The sequence below is a fragment of the Rhinoraja longicauda genome, chromosome 29 (genome assembly GCF_053455715.1).
Source record: "Rhinoraja longicauda isolate Sanriku21f chromosome 29, sRhiLon1.1, whole genome shotgun sequence".
NCBI lineage: Eukaryota > Metazoa > Chordata > Chondrichthyes > Rajiformes > Arhynchobatidae > Rhinoraja > Rhinoraja longicauda.
In genome coordinates, this window is record NC_135981.1 from 13,707,266 (window position 1) to 13,730,058 (window position 22,793).

General features: G+C 47.0%; 1 protein-coding gene across 2 annotated transcripts in view; it reads right to left on the reverse strand.

The window, feature by feature from the left end:
• Positions 1-3,843: 3,843 nt before the first annotated feature.
• Positions 3,844-22,793, reverse strand: part of LOC144607766 (1-phosphatidylinositol 4,5-bisphosphate phosphodiesterase delta-3-like) — a 56,454-nt gene continuing 37,504 nt past the window's right edge. For both annotated transcript variants that reach the window (XM_078424821.1, XM_078424822.1), the window contains exons 9-15: positions 18,938-19,063; positions 12,208-12,364; positions 10,067-10,183; positions 9,420-9,598; positions 8,371-8,506; positions 6,712-6,861; positions 3,844-5,030 (exon numbers count right to left, since the gene is read on the reverse strand). In XM_078424821.1, the coding sequence (XP_078280947.1) occupies positions 4,942-5,030; positions 6,712-6,861; positions 8,371-8,506; positions 9,420-9,598; positions 10,067-10,183; positions 12,208-12,364; positions 18,938-19,063 (954 nt within the window). In that variant the 3' untranslated portion in view covers positions 3,844-4,941. The remainder of the gene's footprint in view (positions 5,031-6,711; positions 6,862-8,370; positions 8,507-9,419; positions 9,599-10,066; positions 10,184-12,207; positions 12,365-18,937; positions 19,064-22,793) is intronic.

The following is a 22,793-nucleotide window of genomic DNA, read 5'->3' on the forward strand; positions in this document are numbered from 1 at the left end:
GGTGCTAAAGAAAAGCGAGGTAGCGTGCCTTAATGACTCCGTTCAGTGGCTCTTTCATCCACCATCATAAAGTGCTTTGAGAGACTGGTGAGACCCACATTAACTCCAGCCTCCTATACAGACTTGGTGCATTGCAGTTTGCCTACTATCACAACAGGTCCATAGAAGATGCCATCTCTCTGGCACTGCACTCTTCTCCCAAACGCCTAGATAACATGGACAGCCATGTCAGACACCCACCTATTGACTATAGCTCTACATTCAATATCACACTCCCGTCCAAAGTCATCTCCAAACTCCTGGACCTAGGAGTCAGCACCCCTGCCACCGGATCTTCTACTTTCTGACCTATAGAGCAATACTTCCTCCACAATAATTCTCAACACCAGTACCCCGCAAGGATGCATTCTTAATACCTTTCTATACTTCCTGTACACTCATGAGGTCAATTCTGCATGTTTCCAATGACTCTTACCAACTTCTGCAGATGCGCTGTGAAAAGCATACTGTCAGGTTGATAGCCACAAAATGCTGGAGTAGCTCAGCGGGACAGGCAGCATCTCTGGAGGGGACGCAGACTGAAGAAGGGTCTCGACCCGAAACGTCACCCATTTCTTCTCTCCAGAGATGCTGCTTGTCCCGCTGAGTTATCCCAGCATTTGTTGTCTATCTTCGGTTTAAACCAGCATCTGCAGTTCATACACACTGTCTGGTTGGTTTGGGAACAACTGTGCCCCAAAACTGCATGAAATTGCATAGAGTTATGGAGTTATGCCCAGACCATCACATAGACCAGACTCCCTACCACTGACTCAATCTGCACCTCACACCGCCTCGGGAAACCAGCCAACATAATTAAGAACCTTTCCCACCCTGGTCTTTCCTCTTCCCTCCACTCCTGTCAGGCAGAGTATACAAAAGCTTGAAAGCACGTACCACCAGACCCAGGAATTCTGAATTCTTCTGAAGACCTGAATGGTCCTTCCATAAGTTAGTGTACAGTCCTGATTTTCCAACCTACCTCATTGTCTTGACTTTGGTCTTTATCTCTGGACCTGTTATGCTACAATGCTGGGAAACTATATTCTGCTCTCTGGTATTTTTCTCTTTACTCTACCTATTGTGTGTATGGCTTGATTGCATTCATTTATAGTAATTTTTAACTTTATTGGCTAAAAATCAAACAAAGGCTTTTGTACACTTGACAATAATTAACCATAAACTGTTGGAGGGGCAGCCCCGACTATTGCTGGATAATTGCAGGAGTAGAGTTGGCCGAGTTCCACCTTTGGAGCAGCAGCATTGTGTGAATGTTGCAATGTTACACAATGCATGAAAGTGATTTGGTTCACAAGGAGCAGTGCTGAGGAAGCACTGCACCATTTGAAGAGTCTCGATGAGTGAGTGCTGCTCTGTCAGTGGAGCAGTGCTGAGGGATTTCTGTGCCTCCATGGCAGCGCTGTAGACAATATGCAGCCAGGAGATCCATGTTTGCATTGTGGCCTTGACTCCACCTTCTGATGAATGTAATAGATCCCATGGAGTTCTTTTTGCTGGGTAATTTGTAATCAATAATCAACAATCGCGATACAAAAATCACCTGACAATTGCAACATTAGCATGTGTCTGTGCTCCAAATATTTTGTTCCTTAATTTCTTTGTTTTGATTATCTTCTGTGTTCATGTGACATATCATGTATGAAAGTGTAACACATTGCAAAATCAGTTTGAAGGCCCTGCTTTGTTGGCTGGAAGTTGACCGGAGAATGGGGAGGGATTAATAGCGAGGTTTGAAGTTGCATGACTGTTGTCAACAGCAGGGCAGGTGGGCTATACTAGCAAGTGTAGCAATGGGTGGATGAATGGAACAGTGCGAGGGAGGGTTGATCATTTGTGGGATACAGCCGCGTAGGGGAGTGAACAAAGGAAGATCAGATTCTACAGCCAAAATCCACGAGTACAAGCAACAAATAACAAAGTCACATTGGCATTAAGAGATTCCCTTTTTGACTAAAGCACCGAACCGAGATGCAGAAAGGCGAGAAATGTATAAACATAAACCAAAGCTAGAACACACTGTTTAGTTCCAGTCACCCAAACAATGTGCAGCTTTAGTGGGTGGTTCAGATGGGTGCTGTGGTGTGGGGTGATGGGTGCTGTGGTATGGGGTGATGGGTGCAGTGGTGTGGGTGATGGGTGCAATGGTGTAGGGTGAGGGGTGCAGTGGTGTGGGGTGATGGGTGCAGTGATGTGGGTGATGGGTGCAGTTGTGTGGGGTGATGGGTGCAGTGGTGATGGGTGCAGTGGTGTGGGTGCAGTGGTGTGGGTGCAGTGGTGTGGGTGCAGTGATGTGGGTGATGGGTGCAGTTGTGTGGGGTGATAGGTGCAGTGGTGATGGGTGCAGTGGTGTGGGTGCAGTGGTGTGGGTAATGGGTGCAATGGTGTGGGTGCAGTGGTGTGGGTGATGGGTGCAGTTGTGTGGGGTGATAGGTGCAGTGATGTGGGTGATGGGTGTAATAATGTGGGTGACTGGTGCAGTGGTGTGGGTGATGGGTGCAGTGGCGTGGGTGATGGGTGCAGTGGTGTGGGTGCAGTGGTGTGGGGTGATGGGGGCAGTGGTGTGGGTGATGGGTGCAGTGGTGTGGGTGATGGGTGCAGTGGTGTAGGTGCAGTGGTGTGGGGTGATGGCAGTGGTGTGGGTGCAGTGGTGTGGGGTGAGGGGTGCAGTGGTGTGGGGTGAGGGGTGCAGTGGTGTGGGTGATGGGTGCAGTGGTGTGGGTGATGGGTGGTGTGGGGTGATGGGTGCAGTGGTGTGGGTGCAGTGGTGTGGGTGCAGTGGTGTGGGGTGATGGGGGCAGTGGTGTGGGTGACGGGTGCAGTGGTGTGGGTGAAGAGATCAGGGTGTTGCATGCGGTCCTCACAGTGCCACCTGCTCTATAAATATGTCGATGTGCATCTGATGACTTCCAATGAAAGTTCCGAGTGCCCTGGTGCAACAGGTAGTGCCATTGCCTGACAACTCCAGTGACACGGGTTCATCTGGTACTGTCTGTGTTGGTTTGTACGATTTCGCTGTGTGCATGTGGGTTTGTTCCCACATCCCAAAGACCTGCAGGTTGGTGAGTTAATTGGCCGCTGGAAATTGTCCCTTTGTGTAGATGGGAGGAAGGATCAAAGAGGTGATGACATGTGAGACAGAAGTTGCAGGGGAAACAGACAAAGGGGGATCAATCTCGAGGGAGCAGCATGGATCTGAGAGGCTGAGTGGCCTTCTGCCCTGTTGCAGTGAGTGACAGGAAACGTGCTTTGGTGTGTGTGAATATGGTCCTTTAAAATTCAGAGGAGAGACACAGGTCTTCATGATTGAGTTGTGTCCCTCCAATCTCTATGTTAAGGGCCTGTCCCACTTTAGGCGATTTTAAGGCGTCTGTCGGCGACTGTCAAAGTCGTAGCAGATCGCCAAACTTTTCTTTTACCCGACGACAATGACCACGATAATGCCAAGTCAGGTTGAGATTACAGAGTCTTCGGAAACATCGCGAAATTCCCATGCTGTCAATGCTTCTCCGGCGTCCTAATTTTCGCTGAAATCACTGACAAGTCGGTACGTACTTGAGAATTTTGAACTATAACATCTTGTATGGGTTACTTAAAAACCAAGCATCACTGTAACAAAGCATAAACTGGATGTTCTTCCAGTTTACTAATAGCTGTATTAAAGATTTTTTTTTTTTTAAGTGGTTAAGTGGATTTTTGTGAAAAGTGTGGGCATTCTTTGAAAATGTACGGGAGAGGCATATCTGGTTTCTGGGTTGCATAAGAAAATAACTGCAGATGCTGGTACAAATCGATTTATTCACAAAATGCTGGAGTAACTCAGCAGGTCAGGCAGCATCTCGGGAGAGAAGGAATGGGTGACGTTTCGGGTTGAGACCCTTCTTCAGACCCTTCTTCTGGGTTGCATATCTGGGTTGGGAGCCCACCTTAAATGTAATGGCTGATGGCCATAAACATCGCGAAATTCCCACGCTTACCTGACCGTCAAACTGTCGCCTCCAATCTATCTGTCAAATGACCTGACGGTAAATAAATTGGTTAAACACAAGCACTTTATGGTATTTTGAAATGACTTTACTTATTTTAATATAATGTGCTTCTAAATGCATCTAAGAGAACCTAGCAAACCTGGGGACAGCAGGCGACAGCGCCCGCAATAAGCAACGATACCTGGCGACAAGCCAGCTGTCGCCGAGAAATTTCACTCTGGATGATTTCTCAGCGACGCGCTGAGTTCCACTACGATTCTTGGAAGACTCCTTCCTCATGATCATGCCCACGACACCCGGCGAACTGTCGGCAACAGCCTAGTCACTGGCAGTCGCCTTGAAATCGCCTAAAGTGGGACAGGCCCTTAAATCATCCAAACTGTTTGGGGAGAATCAGAGGAAATCGTGGCCTCAGGATGCACAGAACAAACACTGACCACTCTGTAAAATGTACAGGTTATTTTATATGTAAGTACACCTCCAGGAAACTCCTGGTACTTGCTCTAACCAGCAGTGTTATGCAGGTGCATTGCACATTGTGTGAGTCAACGGCGCAGCAGGAGTCGAAGGGCCTACACCCCAACCTGGGGTTTATTCTCGACGGTGAATGTTCCTGGATCATGGAGAAGCTCTGTAAAAGGTTTCAGATTCAGTTTTCACTGTAGGTGAGCAGTATCTAGATCTGACAGCAAGCCGCGGTCAGGCTGGGGCTGGCCATGGTGCAGAGCAAAGCTGTCTGATTTCCCAGTGAGCGTGGCAGAGCTTTGCGCTGACTGTGTTATCTGTGTTATGGTGCGGCATTGTTAAAGGTGCAAAGTTACACAACGAAATCGGCTCCGCGGCCCCATGAGCTGTTCGCAGCAGGAGTCAACGTCTCCACTTGCACACAGTCACGCTACACGCTCTTAATCCTGACCCGAACAAAGAGGGTGGCGGGTGAGAGGGGCGCGGAGTCCTTGGCCAGCAGGTGGATGTGTCGGTAACCTGCAGGGACAGACAGAAACAGCATCAGTAGGAGGCACGGATCGGGAGGTGCAGTATGGGAGAGTTTACAGTGGCCTATTTATCTACCAACCTACACATCTTTGCGATGTGGGAAGAAACCCATGTGATCAGAGGGGGAACGTGCAAACTCCACACAGATAGCGCCCAGGTCTCTGGTACTGCGAGGCAAAGCCTCTGCCTGCTGCATCACTGGCATGCATCCCTGCATAAACTCTCTCCTCCTCAGGGAAATGTACCCTGATCTCCAGCCTGACACAGGTAGGCATGAAACAATACAATTATAAAGTGTGAGGAAAGGGCAGCACAGTGGTGCAGCGGTAGAGTTGCTGCTTTTCAGCACCAGAGACCCGGGTTCGATCCTGACTATGGGTGCTGCCTGTATGGAATTCGTTTGTGACTCCTTGTAACTGCGTATGATTTCTCCGGGTGCTCCATTTCTTCCCACATCCCTAGTGTGGTTTGTGTAGGTTTGTAGTTTAATTGGCTTCTGTAAATGATCCCCAGTGTGTAGGATAGAACGAGTGTGCAGCTGATCGGCATGGAGTTGTTGGGCCACGCTGCATCTCTAAAACAAACTAAAAGACAAGCAATGCTAGGATGAGGGTCTGTGGTTCTGTAGGGGAGAGGGGCAGGGACAGGGTGTGTGGTTCTGTAGGGTAGAGGGGCAGGGGCAGGGCGTGTGGTTCTGTAGGGGAGAGGGGGAGAGGGGCAGGGCGTGTGGTTCTGTAGGGTAGAGGGGCAGGGGCAGGGCGTGTGGTTCTGTAGGGGAGAGGGGCAGGGGCAGGGCGTGTGGTTCTGTAGGGGAGAGGGGCAGGGACAGGGCGTGTGGTTCTGTAGGGGAGAGGGGCAGAGGGGCAGGGCGTGTGGTTCTGTAGGGTAGAGGGGCAGGGGCAGGGCGTGTGGTTCTGTAGGGGAGAGGGGGAGAGGGGCAGGGCGTGTGGTTCTGTAGGGTAGAGGGGCAGGGGCAGGGCGTGTGGTTCTGTAGGGGAGAGGGGGAGAGGGGCAGGGACAGGGCGTGTGGTTCTGTAGGGGAGAGGGGCAGGGACAGGGCGTGTGGTTCTGTAGGGGAGAGGGGCAGGGACAGGGCGTGTGGTTCTGTAGGGTAGAGGGGCAGGGGCAGGGGCAGGGCGTGTGGTTCTGTAGGGGAGAGGGGCAGAGGGGCAGGGCGTGTGGTTCTGTAGGGTAGAGGGGCAGGGGCAGGGCGTGTGGTTCTGTAGGGTAGAGGGGCAGGGGCAGGGTGTGTGGTTCTGTAGGGGAGAGGGGCAGGGTGTGTGGTTCTGTAGGGGAGAGGGGCAGGGGCAGGGTGTGTGGTTCTGTAGGGTAGAGGGGCAGGGGCAGGGCGTGTGGTTCTGTAGGGGAGAGGGACAGGGCATGTGGTTCTGTAGGGGAGAGGGACAGGGCATGTGGTTCTGTAGGGGAGAGGGACAGGGCGTGTGGTTCTGTAGGGGAGAGGGACAGGGCGTGTGGTTCTGTAGGGGAGGGGGCAGTGAGGGTCAGACTCCGTGTGGGATGAGTCAGTGGGGGGGGGGGGGGGGGGGGGGATGAGTTTCAGGGTGAGGATGAGGAATGGGTGAGTCGGGGTGGTATGTGGGTGGACCAGGGTGGATTCTGCAAAGGGAGGGTGGATCAGGATTCATAGAGTGACTAGAATGTTGCTCACCTTCTTTCACGCTGGTGAAGGGGAGTGTGAACTGTCCGATGAAGTCATTGCTGGACGAGGAGTCATAATCTTCGACCACGATTCGGATCAGCGCCAGTTCAGGAACGCTGATTGTAAACTTGAGTACTTCATTCCACACCGGGTTAAAACCTGCAACCCACACAAAGAACAGTGACTATTAGTTCAGTTCAGTTTAGTTTATTGTCACGTGTACCGAGGTACAGTGAAAAGCTTTTGTTGCGTGCTAACCAGTCAGCGGAAAGACTATACACGATTACAATCGAGCCGTTCACGCTGTACAGATACACGATCGGGAATAACGTTTAGTGTAAGATAAAGCCAGTAAAGTTCTGTCCGAGTTCAGCAACCACTAATCTGTTGGGGGAACGGACAACTCTCTGTCACAGAGCTCCCTGCCTGTGGCCTTACCATGGGAGAGGCTATGCCCACTGGGATCAAGGACTCTGCAACACTTGGAAGACCCCAGTACAGCTGCCAGCCCCGGACCTGGGAGGGGTGAGATGTCATTTGCTGGCTGGTGTCCCTTCCCCCCCCCCCCCCCCCCCCCCCCACCCCACCTCCCCAAATGACTGGTAACTGTAGGACCTCGTCTGTCCTCAAATTATACCATATTTCCTATTTCCTTTCAACCGTAGGCTTTTCGACTCATCATGTCTACGGCAGCTCTCGGGGCTAACCTTGTATCTGCAGCCTTTTGGAAGAGTGGGAGAGAACTAATTGAAGCATATAATGTCTTGAAAGGTTTTGACAATGTGGATGTGGAGAGGGTGTTTCCTCCTGTCAGAAAATCTAGAACTTGAGGTTGCTGCGTAAAAATCAGGTTTTACCCATTCAACACTAAAATGAGGACCATTTTCTTTCTCTCAGGCTGTTGCACATCTTTTGAACTCTCTTCCATAAAGGCCGTGATCTTATTAAACAGCACAGCAGGTTTGAGAGGCCAAGTTGTTCAATCCTATTCCTAATTTGTAAATTCACTTTCTTGAAACACAAGAGGCCATTTGGCCCATTTGACCATGCCAGGCCCTAGTACAGCGATCCCATCAATCTCATTCCCTCTTTTATTTTTTTTCTGGGTAACATTCTCTGTCCTCATGCCCATGAATCCCTTCAATTCTTTGCCATTTAGCCATACTGGGGGGGAGGGGGGGATAATTTACAGTGGCTTATCAACAAACAGACAGCATAATTTTGCAATGTGGGAGGAAAGTGGATCATTTTGAGGGTTTATGGAGAACGTGCAAACTCCATTTAGACGGCACCTGTGGTCAGGATCGACCCTGGATCCCTGACGTTACGAGATAGCGGTGCTAACTGCTGCACATTCAGTATGAAACCTCTGAAATCAGCGAGAACAATGCAGCAGGCACAGATACTGCTACTGGCAATAACACCACTAGGTCAGCTCTAGCAGAATGTCCCAAGTATATTCTGGAAATGTCTCTTAACAAATTCCTTCTTCTCATAAAGAGTGGGATCAACAGATTATCACAGCTCTATTTTTTTAATGTGTGGAACAGCAAATACACGTAAAGTGGCTGGAGGCACCATGACTTCCGTTTCATCTCCAGAATTTACTAACTGTTGAGATCCTCAGACACGTGTCTGGCAGTATAACTTTCTCCCACCAGATCCTACCATTATTTTCAATATATCTTGTCCTCTTTGTGGCGTTATCTTCAGGAACACCATGCACTTCCATACGCACCAGGGGATCCACGATGGAGTTCTTCTTATCCTTATTCACTTTGGGGAGTTGCTGAGCTGTAATAACCTGAAAGGAATCATTGATTCAGAGAATGATTACAACACAGGAGGCCACTCAGCCTATCATCTCCACCCACGGTTCTCTACCATGGCAGCCACTGGCCATTTCTCTTGGTGCCTTGTCAATTTTTCCTCACCATACGTTTACCCACAATGGAACCTGGAATGTCACAATGGAACCTGCCTCCATCTTTGGCAGCACCACATTCCCAATTTCAATCACATAAAAATCCACCATCGATTTTCTGGCACCCTTTGTTCCAGAACCTTGCCAAATTATTCATTTCGCTGGACCAATAGAGGTCACAGTCTCCGGGAGAAGTGGAAGGTGGTGTGGACTCTGGTGTATCCACCACCATCTTGGGAATCAGTTGATGAAATCATAATGGAGAGATTGGAGCGGCACGGTGGCGCAGCAGTAGAGTTGCTGCCTTACAGCGCCGTAGATACGGGTTCAATCCTGACTATGTGTGCTGTCTGTACGGAGTTTGTACGTTCTCCCTGTGACCTGAATGGGTTTTCTCTGGCATCTCTGGTTTCCTCCCACACTCCAAAGATGTTCAGGTTTGTAGGTTATTTGGCTTGGTGTAATTGTAAATTGCCACTAATGTGTGTAGGATAGTGTTAGTGTGTGCGGGGAGCGCTGGTCGGCGTTGACTTGGTAGGCCGAAGGGCCCGTTTCCGTGCTGTATCTAAACTAAACTAAAATTGACATGCAACATATCACCACAATTCATCTACCACAGGCTTGGTCAAGGGGCAAGGAAAGGTTCCAATTGAGGGGAGCTGTTTGAACTAAGGTCCCCATCACTGCCAAGTATGCTAAGTGAACTACTCTGAGCTTAGCTTTACAGGATTTTAATTTGATTCAAATCCACAGAACGGCAGCTTTCGGGAAATCAAAACAGAGTTGCATTTACATCAATGATCAGTTGCGTCTTTTTGAGACCTGCTCCATGTCTTGGTCTTGCAGGGTCAAACAGATTAGATTTGTTCCTCATGAAGTTGGGCTTCAGGATGTAGCCAGACCGACCATTCTGTCGAAATTTCCCTTTGTTTAGATCCATCTCCGTTCCGGACTTCTGGAAATTTAGGGCGACTACATAAAAATAAAAATTACATCTCTTAATTAAATGTGACCAATAAACATCTCCATCAGATGAAATAAGACAGGCCTGTATTCTCTGAAACACCAAGATTGAGATTTTAACCATCTTGGTAATGGAAACTCTTCAAATTAAATTGAGAGAAGTCTGAATTTGACCTGAACATTGTGCGAGAAGAACATGAGCAGATGTGTGTAGAAAGGAACTGCAGGTGTTGGTTTATACAGCCGATATACACAAATTGCTGGAGTAACTCGGCGGGTCAGGCTGCATCTCTGGAGAAAAAGGATGGGTGACATTTCGGGTTGGGATGCTTCTGCAGACTGAAAATAGAGGGGATGACACTGGAGGTACGAAAGGCCACAACAAAGTAGAGCCAGTAACAGATGACGAAGGAAAGATGGAGGCCATAATGGCCCATTGTTGGCTGGGAAAGAGGTGATAACGAAAAACCGTCTGACCTAGTTGGCAACCAGCGTTCCACATCTCCTGAGGGTTGTAGTTGGAAGAGTCGACCCTGGAGCCTGTCGGGTAAATCCTCGACAGCTGCTGAGTGTTGTATCGTACAAAGAGACTCCCTGAAAAGCAAATGGTTCATTGTTGGAGGCAATCTTTACATAGAATCATTGATGTTATTTAGCATGGAAGCCGGCCCTTCAGCCCGACTCACCCATGCCGAGCAAGTTGTCGACCTGAACTAGTCCCACATGTCTGCATTTGACCCATACTTCTATAAACTTATCCTATCAATGAACAGGTCCAAATATCTTTTAAGTTGTCATTGTACCCACCTCCATCGCTTCTTTTGGCAGCTCATTTCCATCACCCTCTGTATGCAAAATGTGTCCCTCGTGTCCCTTTTTAAATGTTTCCCCTCTCACCTTACACCCATGTCCAATAGTTTTAGACTACCCTACCCAGCAAAAATAACTGTGCCTATTCACTCTATCTATGTCTCTCATGCTTTTCTAAACCTCTATAAATCAGTCTCAGCCTTCCACACTCCATGGAAGACAGTCCCAGCCTATCCAGTCCCTCCAGAGCTCAAGCTCTCCAGTCCTGGCAACATCCTGGTGAATCTTTATTGCGTAATTTCACCTACATATTCATCTAAATCATTAATATAGATGACAAACAATAGGGGTCGCACCACATATCCCTGCGCCCACTCTTGTTCACAGGTCTCCAATCTGAAAAACAATCTTCATTAACACCCACCGACTCCTACCTCCGACCTAGTTTTATGTCCGGTTGGCTAGCTCACCCTGGGATACCAGATGATCTAACCTTCCAGTTCAGCCACCATGAGAAACGTGTCAAAGGCCTTGTTAAAATCCGACCAATGAAGGCAAGCATACCATAGGCCTTCTTTATCACTCTCCCTCCTTGTGTTGCTAATTTCAGGGTGCTATCGACCTGGACCGTAAGATGCCTATGTACAGCAATGCAGTTAAGGGTCTTGCCATTAACTGTATAGTTTCCACTTACATTCGACCTCCCAATTTACAACACCTCACAATTGTACGGATTTAACTCCATCTGCCATTTTTCTGCCCATTTCTGTAGCTGACTCACATCCCATTGTATATTTGGACAGCCTTTCCTACTGTCTACAACTCACCAACTTTGGTGTTTTGATAACAGGCCCGTAGATCTCTGACTTGTCTTTGCAGCTTTCAAAATAAAGGCACAACATGGGCCAAAATTTATCTTTTGACCAATGTTGGGTGTTTCCGGAACCACAAATCCTGCTCCTTTTCACAGATCCCATCAGTGACTAGACTTCAAAGGGCTACACTGGCCATGAGCACCAGATGTGATCAGGAAATCATACCACTACTAACAGGGGTAGAACAGCGGGTGGGGAAATCTGGGTCACAGGCCGTCAAACAAGGAGGAACAAGTACCTGACCATCCCAGATAATTTGACATTAGTGATGATTACAGGTGTTCCCCAGCCTACAAATACCTGACTTATGTACAGCTGAAGGTATCACAAAAAGCTGGAGTAAATCAGCAGGTCAGGCAGCATCTCAGGAGAGAAGGAACGGGTGACGTTTCGGGTCGAGACCCTTCTTCGGACTGATGTCAGGGGAGGGTGCGGGACAAAGAAAGGATGTAGTTGGAGACAGGAAGACAGTGGGAGAACTGGGAAGGGGGAGGGGAAGATAGGGACAGAGGAGCTATCTAATGTTAGAGAAGTCAATGTTCATACCCTGGGGTGTAAGCTGCCCAAGCGAAATATGAGGTGCTGTTCCTCCAATTTGCGGTGGGCCTCACTATGACAATGGAGCAAGCCCATGACAGAAAAGTCAGACTGGGACCAGTGGGATGAATTTTCCATCAGCAGATTCTGCCCGGTGGGAACAAGGTTCCAAGCTGCAGTTCGGACTTGTGAACTGTTTGGATTATGGAACGGTTATTGGGATATTGACACAAAAATGCTAGAGTACCTCAGCGGGTCAGGCAGATATCTCTGGAGGAAAGGAATAGGTGAGGATTCAGTTCGAAACCCTTCTTCAGACTTCCCCGAATGGAACCCTGCCAAAGCTGGGTGTGATCTGTACTGTGGTGTTTTCTTCATTACAATGAGTGGTCTTACCCGACTCAATGATGAATTTCTTTGCTTTGTTTTCAGAGAAGGATGAGAGCTCGCAGACACACGCCTTACTCCAGGCATGTTGGAAGCCATGAAAATGGACAGCCTTGCAATAGACCACCAGGTCCATTAACTCATCTGATAGCTCCCCAACTGCCTCCTGCAAAAGCATGGGAATGATCATAAAATCAAGCAGATGCCAAACAGTTTGCAAACCACGAATGCCCGACACTTGGCAAATCCCTCACATCCACCACATCCAGACACCCAGTGTAATCTGAATTTAATTAATTTTATTCAATGGTTAGCTCCAATTGGAAATATAATGCAATTGCTTGTGTGTCAGCTCTGAGCAATAATTGAATATTTTTGCCAAAGTATTCAGGGCTCTACAAACTCAATGTCACAGCAGTGTCCTTAATATTGCCTGCCAGAGCTTTCTCTTGGCCCTATTTTGCCCTCCTGATTTCATTCTTAAATATGCTCCTGTCCCCTAAACCCCTCCCGCAATACACTTGATCCCAGTGACCTATACCTGGCCTATGCCTCCTTCTTTATCCTGACTAGAGACTCAATTTCTCTCATCATCTAAGCTTCCTTGTGCCCACCTGCCTTGCCCTTCACTCCATCAGGAACATGCATGCCCTGAACTCTAAGGTATCACAAAATGCTGGAGTAACTCAGCGGGTCAGGCAGCATCTCAGGAGAGAAGGAATGGGTGATGTTTCGGGTCGAGACCCTTCTTCCTTAGGTACTCTTGTCATCACACTCTTAAAAGCATCCGACTTTCCAGAAGTCCGTTTGCCCGCAATCAATCTACTCCAGTCAACTTTAGTGAGTTCTTGTCTAATACCATCAAAGTTGGCATTGTTCCAATTCAGAACTTTAAAATGCGGCCCGCCCTGTCCTTATACGCAGCTATTTTAAAACCAATAGAACGGTGGTCACTGGGTAAAGTTTAGGCAGCAGAGATCGGATGAGGCCCTTGAGGAATATAAAGGAAGGTGGGAAGATCATAAACAATAAATTAGGAGGGCTAATAGAGATCATGAAATGTTCTTGGAAAGTAGGATTAAGGAGAATCCCAAGCTATTTTAGACATATATTAGGAGAAAGAGGGTAGCAGGTGGGAGGTCCGAAGAAGAGTCTCGACCCGAAACGTCACCCATTCCTTCTCTCCAGAGATGCTGCCTGTCCCGCTGAGTTACTCCAGCTTTTTGTGTCTATCTTCGTAGCAAGTGGGAGAGCAGAATAGACAATAGGTGCAGGAGGAGGCCATTCGGCCCTTCGAGCCAGCACCGCCATTCAATGTGATCATGGCTGATCATTCTCAATCAGTACCCCGTTCCTGCCTTCTCCCCATACCCCCTGACTCCGCTATCCTTAAGAGCTCTATCTAGCTCTCTCTTGAGTCAGAGGAAATGGGTGAGGTCATAGATGACCTTAGGAGAAGGTCATGGATATTGGTGAGATCAGAGAAATACATGTTGAGGCATACTCTAGGACATGTCAATATCAAGAAGGATCTGGCGCTGAGTGTCTCGAAAAGCCTTACAATGATTGTCCAAAGGGACTGTTAGAATCTAACCTAAGATACTGAGGGAGAGATTGCTGCGATATTGACAGAGATCACTGACAAGATGTGTCATCTTGAGCCATGGGCAAGGTCCCATGACTAGAGTGGCAATAACAGATAAGGGATAGTCAGTATGGCTCTGTATCTCATAAATTTGATTTGAGTTTTTTGAAGAGGTGATGAAGTCAAAAGGGATAGAAGTGGAAATTAGGCCATTCAGCCCATCAAGTCCACTCCGCCATTCAATCATGGCTGATCTATCTCTCCCTCCTAACCCTATTCTTCTGCCTTCTCCCCATAACCTCTGACACCTGTACTAATCAATAATCTATCTATCTCTGCCTTATCCTGAAGAGGATAGAAGAAATGCTTGGATCGCCTAGGTCTCGGTTTCACCAATATTCCTTTGTACCTTACTGTATATATTCTCCTCCTACTTTAACTTGCAAAAGATCAGTGACCTTAGGGCACAAATAAAATGATCCAGGATCAGCTGATGCCCAAACTTAATGAAGGTATCACAGAATGCTGGAATAACTCAGCAGGTCTGGCAGCATCTAGGAGAGAGGGAATGGGTGACGTTTCAGACTTCTTCAGTCTGAAGAAGGGTCTCGACCCGAAACGTCACCCATTCCCTCTCTCCCAGATGCTGCCTGACCTGCTGAGTTACTCCAGCATTCTGTGATACCTTCGATTTATACCAACATCTGCAGTTATTTTCCTACCCAAACAATGAGGGCAGTAATAGAGGCCTATGGCAGAGAGGTTGTTGTGGGAATGGGAAGAGTAGTTAAAATGGTTAGCAACTGGGAGGTCCAGCAGGCAATGGAGGACAGAGGACGTATTCATCAAAATGGCTGCCTAGCCGATGCTTGGTTGGGTACTGGGGAGTGACCTAGTCTTCGCTTGGTCTCGTCGATGTGGAGGAGACCACATCCGGAGCACTGAATGCAATAGACAGGAATAGATAGAAGTATTAGGTGTTGCACTTTGGGAAGTCAAACATAAAAGGAGTGTTTACAGTTAATTATAGGACCCTTATAGGCATTAATGTATTGAGGGATCTTGAGATGCAAGTCCACAGCTCCCTTAAAGTGGCATCACAAGTACAGATCCACTCAGGTTATAACTGGAATGTTTTCAAGATAACTTCGTAGCCTGAACAGTTCACAAATCAGAAATGTCAACGTATGCCAATATAGTCAAATAAAAACATAGGCCAATCTGTAGTTAATTTCTCTGTGACATACTGAAGGGAGTACAATAGCAACATTTGGGAAGCATTTGGACAGACATACGTACAGGCTGGAGATGGGGGAGGGAAATAGAGCATGTGCAGGCTGATGGGATTACTTTAAATTGGTATCGTTGTGGGGTGAAGGGACTGTTCCTGTGCTGTAATATGCAATGTTCTATCAATGAGCAGTGATTTATTAGGACAAGCTGCCAACTACCCGACAGGAGGGATGTAAAATTGCATAATGTTTTTTACAGAATACTTTATCGCAATCAGCATGTTGACAGAGCTGACGGAGCAGAACAAATAACCCTGCCCCATAAAAAACAAATCAGTCCCGGGTTGCGTAAATCAGCCAGCAAATTTATCAGGAGAGATAACAGATGGCCCATTGGAACGCACTGTGAAGACGAAGAGGTCACACTGTACCAGCCTTTGTGGGGCTGTCACAATGTAATGGAGGTATTCAGGAAGGACTTAATTGACCTGTTGTGTCCAGAGAGGAAGGCTATCCAACAGCACCGGGGTGGAATAGAGATAAAAAGCAAAGAACCTCGGCCAGAATGTGGGAGAGGCGACAGCTTTGTGAATGCGAGGAAATGCAGCTACTGATAACAGGCCTATTGAATACCAAGAAGGGATGTGACATTGATTGGCCGACTGAGCCAAAGACGCCTCGGCCAGTCACAAAGAAAGCTCAATATTTGCACATGAGTTAAAAAAAACCCCCAGAAATATAGAAAACAATGGATAGGCCATGAGGTCCTTTGAGACTCTCTATCATTCAGTGTGATCACAGCTGATTATCCAAATTCAGTACGTTGTTCTTACCTTCTCTCCCTATTTCCTCACACTTTCTGTCGTAAGGAATATTTCCAAGGGTTACAAAACCCACGGCAACCTTATCAACATCAACATTGTGATCTTAGTAAAAGAAAAATAAGGCCCACCTTGACCTAATCAAGTCATGCCGTCCACTTGTCCTGATCAATCTAATCATCATGTACAGATGATGTCAACACATAGAACAACAGTGTTAGGATGTTGAGGAGGTACTGAGAAAAGGCGTAGAATTCACTCTTCAGCCACTGTTCTCGGCCGATGACGTGTTCATCTGCAACTCATTGGTATGTTATTCTAGTATTGTAAATACTGTACTTGTGTTTTGGAAATTCTTTGTGGATTATAACTATAAATTACTGTGCTTCACTAGCTGGAAGTATCTCCACCTTCATTGGAGGTTAGGGCTCAGCCCTTGAAATGGTGATTATTGACAGCTAAACATTCAGAAAAGGGACTAAGGTAGCAAAAAAATCTTTGAAGTAAAGGTTTATCTCCCTGAAGTGCAGGTACTAGTAGATACTTATTACAGATAGGGCTGAATGTCTTGACTTAAACTTAGTAGTCTAGGAGGGGTACACTCAATATCATCATGGGAGGAGCAGGGGACAGGAGAAGAGTTTGGTGTCTTGTCAGGCTTGGAAATCACTGAGATGGGGATGACAGGAGACAATGCTGAGGCCTCTGCTGAGGACTATGGGTTACCAACCTGAAGACGTTTGCTAAGTTCTTTTCAGTTTTTACAGCATTTCCTTTTTTTACGCCAACAGAGCAGTTGCCTTCCTAACTGCTTGTGCCTCTGAGCATCCTCTTGCAGCGCTTGGTGTATGAGGGCCCCCGGGTCTTGTTGCACCTTCCCTTTCCCCAAACAATCATTATTCATGTCTTTTTGGTTAAGAAAAAACGAACCACACATTTATCCACATTAAATGACATCTACTGTGTACTTGTCCACTCATCCAATTGTCCAATCCTAACCTCGTAAGTGTCTTTTCGCATCCACCTCATACTTCATAATTTCACTTACCTGCCAGCTTTATGCTATTTAAACTAATGTCATCTGCCTGCAGATGGTCTGTATCTGTCCACTTCTGGCCTGTTCATGTTCCTGTCTAAATGACTCTTAAACGTTGCTATCACCACTTAAATCTGCTTCCACCACTTCCCTAGACAGCACATTCCATGCACCCCCCACTCTCTGTACAAAAAGCTTGCCTCTTAAATCAATTTTAAACTTTCACTCTCTCACCTTAAACCTATGAACTATTATTTGACAATTTCACTCTGGGAAATAGACTCCGACTAGATATACTATCTATGCATCTCATAATTCAATATACTTATATCAGCCTCCAACGCTGCAGGCAAAATAACCAAGTTTGTCCAATCTCTTCTTATATCTAACACTCTTTAATCCAGTAAATATGATGGTGACTCTCTTCTGCATCCTCTCCAAAGCCTCCACACCCTTCCTGAAATGTGGCAACCAGAACTGCACTCAATACTCCAAATGAAGCCTAACCAAAATGTCACACATATGCAACATGACTTCCCAACTGTTATACTCAACACTCTGATCAACAAACTTGCATGTGCTTTCTTTACCATCCTATCTACTCATGTTGCCATTTTCAGGAAGCTATGGATTTAGCTCAATAAATTATTGTACTTCAATGCTATTTATCGTATACTTCCCCCTTCCAAATGGGACATGGGCAAATGGGACTAGCTGAGATAGAGCACCTTGGTTGGCCTCGATGCGTTGGGCCGAAGAGCCTATATCCGTGCTGCATGACTCTATGTGACCTCCCAACATGCAACACCTTACACTTGTCCAAATAGTATTGAGCTGAATCCTTTGGCAACCTTTGTCATTAACCCACAACTCAGCCTGCAGGGCATCGGTGTATGGAGAGAAATATGCGACAGCCCCTGCCACGGTAGCACAGCGGTAGAGTTGCTGCTTTACAGCGAATGCAGCGCCGGAGACACAGGTTCGATCCTGACTACGGGTGCTGCACTGTAAGGAGTTTGTACGTTCTCCCCGTGACCTGCGTGGGTTTTCTCCGAGATCTTCGGTTTCCTCCCACACTCCAAAGACGTACAGGTATGTAGGTTAATTGGCTGGGTAAATGTTAAAAAAAAATAAAAAATTGTCCCTAGTGGGTGTAGGATAGTGTTAATGTACGGGGATCACTGGGCGGCACGGACTTGGAGGGCCGAAAAGGCCTGTTTCCGGCTGTATATATATGATATGATATGATAAGAAGGAACATGGACAAGGGACATGGAACAAAAGCCCCCGCAAATTCCCCTCCGAGTTGCACGCACCTGGAAATACCGTAGATCGCTGGTCCTTTATCATCACTGCGTCTAAATCTTAGAATTTGCAGCCCAGCTGTTTCACTCGGACTACAGAGTGAACAAAGGCAGCTCACCACCATCTTCAGTCAGAAGGTGATGAATTCTTTAGTCAGACGGAGGTGAATCTGTGGAGTTCACTGCCACAGAATGCTGTGGAGGCCAAGTCAATGGCTATTTTTAAGGCAGAGATTGATCGATTCTTGATTAGTATGGGTGTTCGGGGTTACGGGGAGAAGGCATGATAATGGGGTTGAGAGGGAAAGATAGATCAGCCATGATTCAATGGCGGAGTAGTCTTGATTGGCCGATTGACCTAATTCTGCTCCTATCCCAGCCATGATCATATTGAATGGCGGTGCAGGCTCGAAGGGCCGAATGACCTACTCCTGCACCTATTTTCTATGTTTCTATCACTTATGAACTTATGACAACAATCACTGGCTTTGCCAGCCAAGTCCAGATCCCAAAATGTACATAACTAAAATAAATTGAAACAAACTAACATCACAGCTTGGTTCAGAAAATGACAGCTATTTTGTAACCTGGCTCAATAGATCATTTTGAACATCATGGCTTCATCCAGCATAGGACAAGGACTTGAAACCAATGCAGAAAAATGACAGGAAAGGGAATTAGAGTCAGGAGAAATTCCATTTGGATGATTATATGCAAGCAGTTCCCTGGACAGCAGTTGCATGTCTCAAACATCCTTTTACCTTTTTATTTTTCTCTCCATTTTGTACATTCTGATCTTCACAGTCGTCTTCTTCTTCCTCTCGTTCAGCTGTAGTCCCGGTGTCTTCAAATTTCTTCCCTTTGATCAGGACTTTGCCTTTGAGTGCCTGCAAAAGGGACAGTTAGAAGGATGGACTGGGCTCTGTTGAGCCTTCGCACACCTCTGGTGCTCTCCCCATTAAATTGTTTAACAGAGATTATTGTACAACACAACATAAAGAACGTATTTATTTAGCTAATTTCCTAGTCTCAAGTCGCCCCAAACTACTTTAAAGCTTTTAGTGTTAGTTTTAGAGAGACATGGGCCCTTCGTCCCACCAAATCCACGCCGACCATCAATCACCCATTCACATTGGTTTTATGTAATCCCACTTTCTCATCTGGACATGTTTGTACATTAGGAAGCCATTCTACCAGCAAGCAAGGAAGATCATCGGCGGTCACTCGAAGCGAGTATGACTGTCCTCCTTTATGGAGGATGCCTGTGCGTGACTTTGTTTAACGTGGGGAGACTGGTGCACAGACAGCCACCACACGGTCCTTGACAGATCTGGGTCAGGTTCCAGTGGCATGGAATCCAAGATGACCTGGGACCCTTTTCTGCTGCAGCCTTCATCTGCCTTCCCAGCCGATGTGATGCTCCGCTAAAGTCAGCCATCATGCTCCGCCTGTTCCACCGTTGAGGTCTTGGTTGGATTGCTCTTTGTCAGGGACCTCCCCCTTGTGACCTTACCGCCATGGGTGACCCTACCAGGAGCATAGCTCCAGACGGCATCGCTCTTGTAATGTATTCATGCATATTCATGTGCCATGTTAATGAGTGGGTGTTCCTTGAGCCGGGAATGCTGGGTAAATAAAGGCTGGTGTGATTCAGGCAACTAACGTGTGAGTGTACTTTATCTTTATGCCGTGCTGAACATAACAAAATTGGCAACGAGGACGGGATTGTGGAGGAGACTGAGTTTGTTTTGCATAGCTTTTGTACTGCTAAGTTTTAGGTGCTTTGCTACACCAGAACAGGCAGGAAATCTGAGCTTGTGCAAGAAAAAAAACTCTCCTCGTTCCTTTGTTTAAAAAAAAAAAGAGAGAGGGACAAAATGGCGGTGTCCACGGGCTACATCGGAAGCCTGGGCATCTTTGACAAAAGTAGAGAGCCGTTCAGCTCCTATATAGAGAGAGCAAACATGTTCTTCATGGCAAACAACATCACGGAGACCAGTGGTGAAGGAGAGGTAGTGGCCGCAACAAACAAGGCCGTTCGTGAACGCATGAATGCGATTCTGCTCACGGAGATCGGACCTGAAGTGTACGGCACACTCGTGAATATCCTTGCGCCCATAAAGGCAAAAGATGTGCCTTTCAGTGACATTATAAAGAAGTTGGAGGAGCACTTCAACCCAGAGCCTCTGGAAATTGCAGAAAGCTACAAATTCGGCACGAGAAACCAGAAGCAAAACGAGACAATCAGTGACTACATGGTTGCCTTGAAAAACTTAACGTTGCACTGTAACTTTGGAACCTTTCTCGGCCGCGCACTACGCGACAGATTTGTTTGTGGTCTAGTGGACGAACGAATTCAGTCCAGACTCATGAGCACTCCTGATCTTACATTTGAGATAGCATGCAAGATTGCTACTACAATGGAGATGGCATCAAAGAATGCTCGCGAGTTTCGTTCACCACATACTGCAGTGGCCGTGTATACACACAAAGCAGTGCCTATGGCCAAACCAAAAGGGGCCAAACTGAAACCGAAATATGGCGGGGAGCCGAGTGCAGCCAGTTGTTATCGTTGCAACGGTAATCACCCATCCCAATCCTGTCAGTTCAAAACAGCTAAGTGCTATAACTGCCAGAAGAAAGGCCATATCGCCTCAGCATGTCGGGCCAAGCTTAAAGTGGGAAACACACAACACCAGAAAATAGTTCACAACTTAGAGATGAACCCGGATGACAATGAACTTGGGTTGTACATCATTCATGCAATTGATATCAATAAGCCTACAACCAGCCAAGACAAGGACTTTCGAATTAAACTATTGGTTAATGAACAGTTAATTGATATGTGCATTGACAAGGCAGAAGACTGTTCGGTCATGAGCAAAGACCTGTACGAAACGAAGTTCTCACAGACACCATTGTCCGAGAGTAAGGTCAAGCTGAGAACCTACTCCGGCGAAGCCTTGGAGATGTGCGGACAAATGAATTGCAAAGTTCAGTGTAATGGACAGTCAGTAACACTGCCCATCATAGTGGCCAGCTACAGAAATAAACCAACCCTCCTTGGAAAGGATTGGCTGAGTAAAATAAAATTAGACTGGAAGAACATTTTCAGCATTGATGTGTCCAAATCACGTCTTGAAAATGTCGTAAGCAAACATGCTGAAATATTTGCTGACAGTTACACGGGAATAACAGGGTACTCTGCACACATTCGACTCAAGCAAGATGTGAGACCTGTGTATTGTCGACCAAGACCGGTACCATATGCGCTAAAGCAACAAGTGGAGGAAGAACTCAACAGGTTGGAGCGGAATGGAGTACTCGTGAAGACAGACCAGAGCAACTGGGCAACGCTAGTTGTGGCCGTGCTCAAGGCTGACAAAACTGTTCGACTATGCGGTGACTACAAAGTCACAATCAACCAAGCTGTTGACGACGAACAGTATCCTTTGCCAACCTCGCAGGATCTGTATGCAGAACTTAGCGGAGCAAGAGTCTTCACTAAGCTGGATTTGTCTCATGCTTATGCCCAACTCAATGTTGACAAAGAAAGTCAGCAGTGCTTGACCATCAACACACATAAGGGCTTGTATTCATACACAAAGCTGCCCTATGGTGTGAAATCTTCCCCGAAAATCTTTCAGTCCGTCATGGACAAAATGTTGCAAGGCATTCCGCACTGTGTGTGCAACCAAGATGATCTACTGATATTCACAGTGGGCATGGAAGAACATCTGGAGATACTCGAGCAAGTTCTCACACGACTGAACTGCCACAACGTCAAACTACGAAAGAGCAAATGTGCATCTGCACAATCAGAGGTGATCTACCTTGGACTCAAAGTAGATTCCAACGGACTACGCCCTGTGAAGGCGAAAATTGAAGCAATTGTGAATGCTCCAACGCCCAACAATGTGTCGGTGCTACAATCATTCCTTGGGATGGTGCAGTTCTATGCACGATTCCTTCCAGATTTAGCAACTTGCATACGACATCTGCAAGAAAAACCTGACAAATGACAAACTCCTTGTTCACTATGACACGACGCGCGAGATGAAACTTGCTTGTGATGCTTCAAGTTATGGTGTAGGTGCAGTGATCTGCCACGTAATGGATGACGGGCAGGAAAAGCCTATTGCTTTTGCCTCCCACACCCTATCACCAAGTGAGCGCAACTATGCACAGATAGAAAAGGAAGCACTCAGCATTGTGTTCGGAATCAAGAAATTCCACCAGTTTCTACTTGGCAGACCATTCACCCTTGTGACTGATCACAAACCACTACTCACGATACTGGGTCCCAAGTCAGCTATACCTTCCATGGCGGCATCAAGGATGCAGCGCTGGGCAATTCTGTTGTCCCAGTATGACTACAAGGTGGAGTACAGAAGCTCCAAATGCAACGCAGTCGCAGATGCGTTGTCCCGATTGCCCCATGAGAACTCTGATGTGGGAAGCGAGAACTCAATCTACACACTGCAAGTCGTAGATGAAGACTTTCCAGTGACTGCAACAGAAATTGCAGCTGAAAAAGAGAAGGACACTGTGCTGAAGAGTGTTTATGAACAGACATTGAATGGTTGGACTGAAGTCGAGAGTGGATCAAACTCGGAA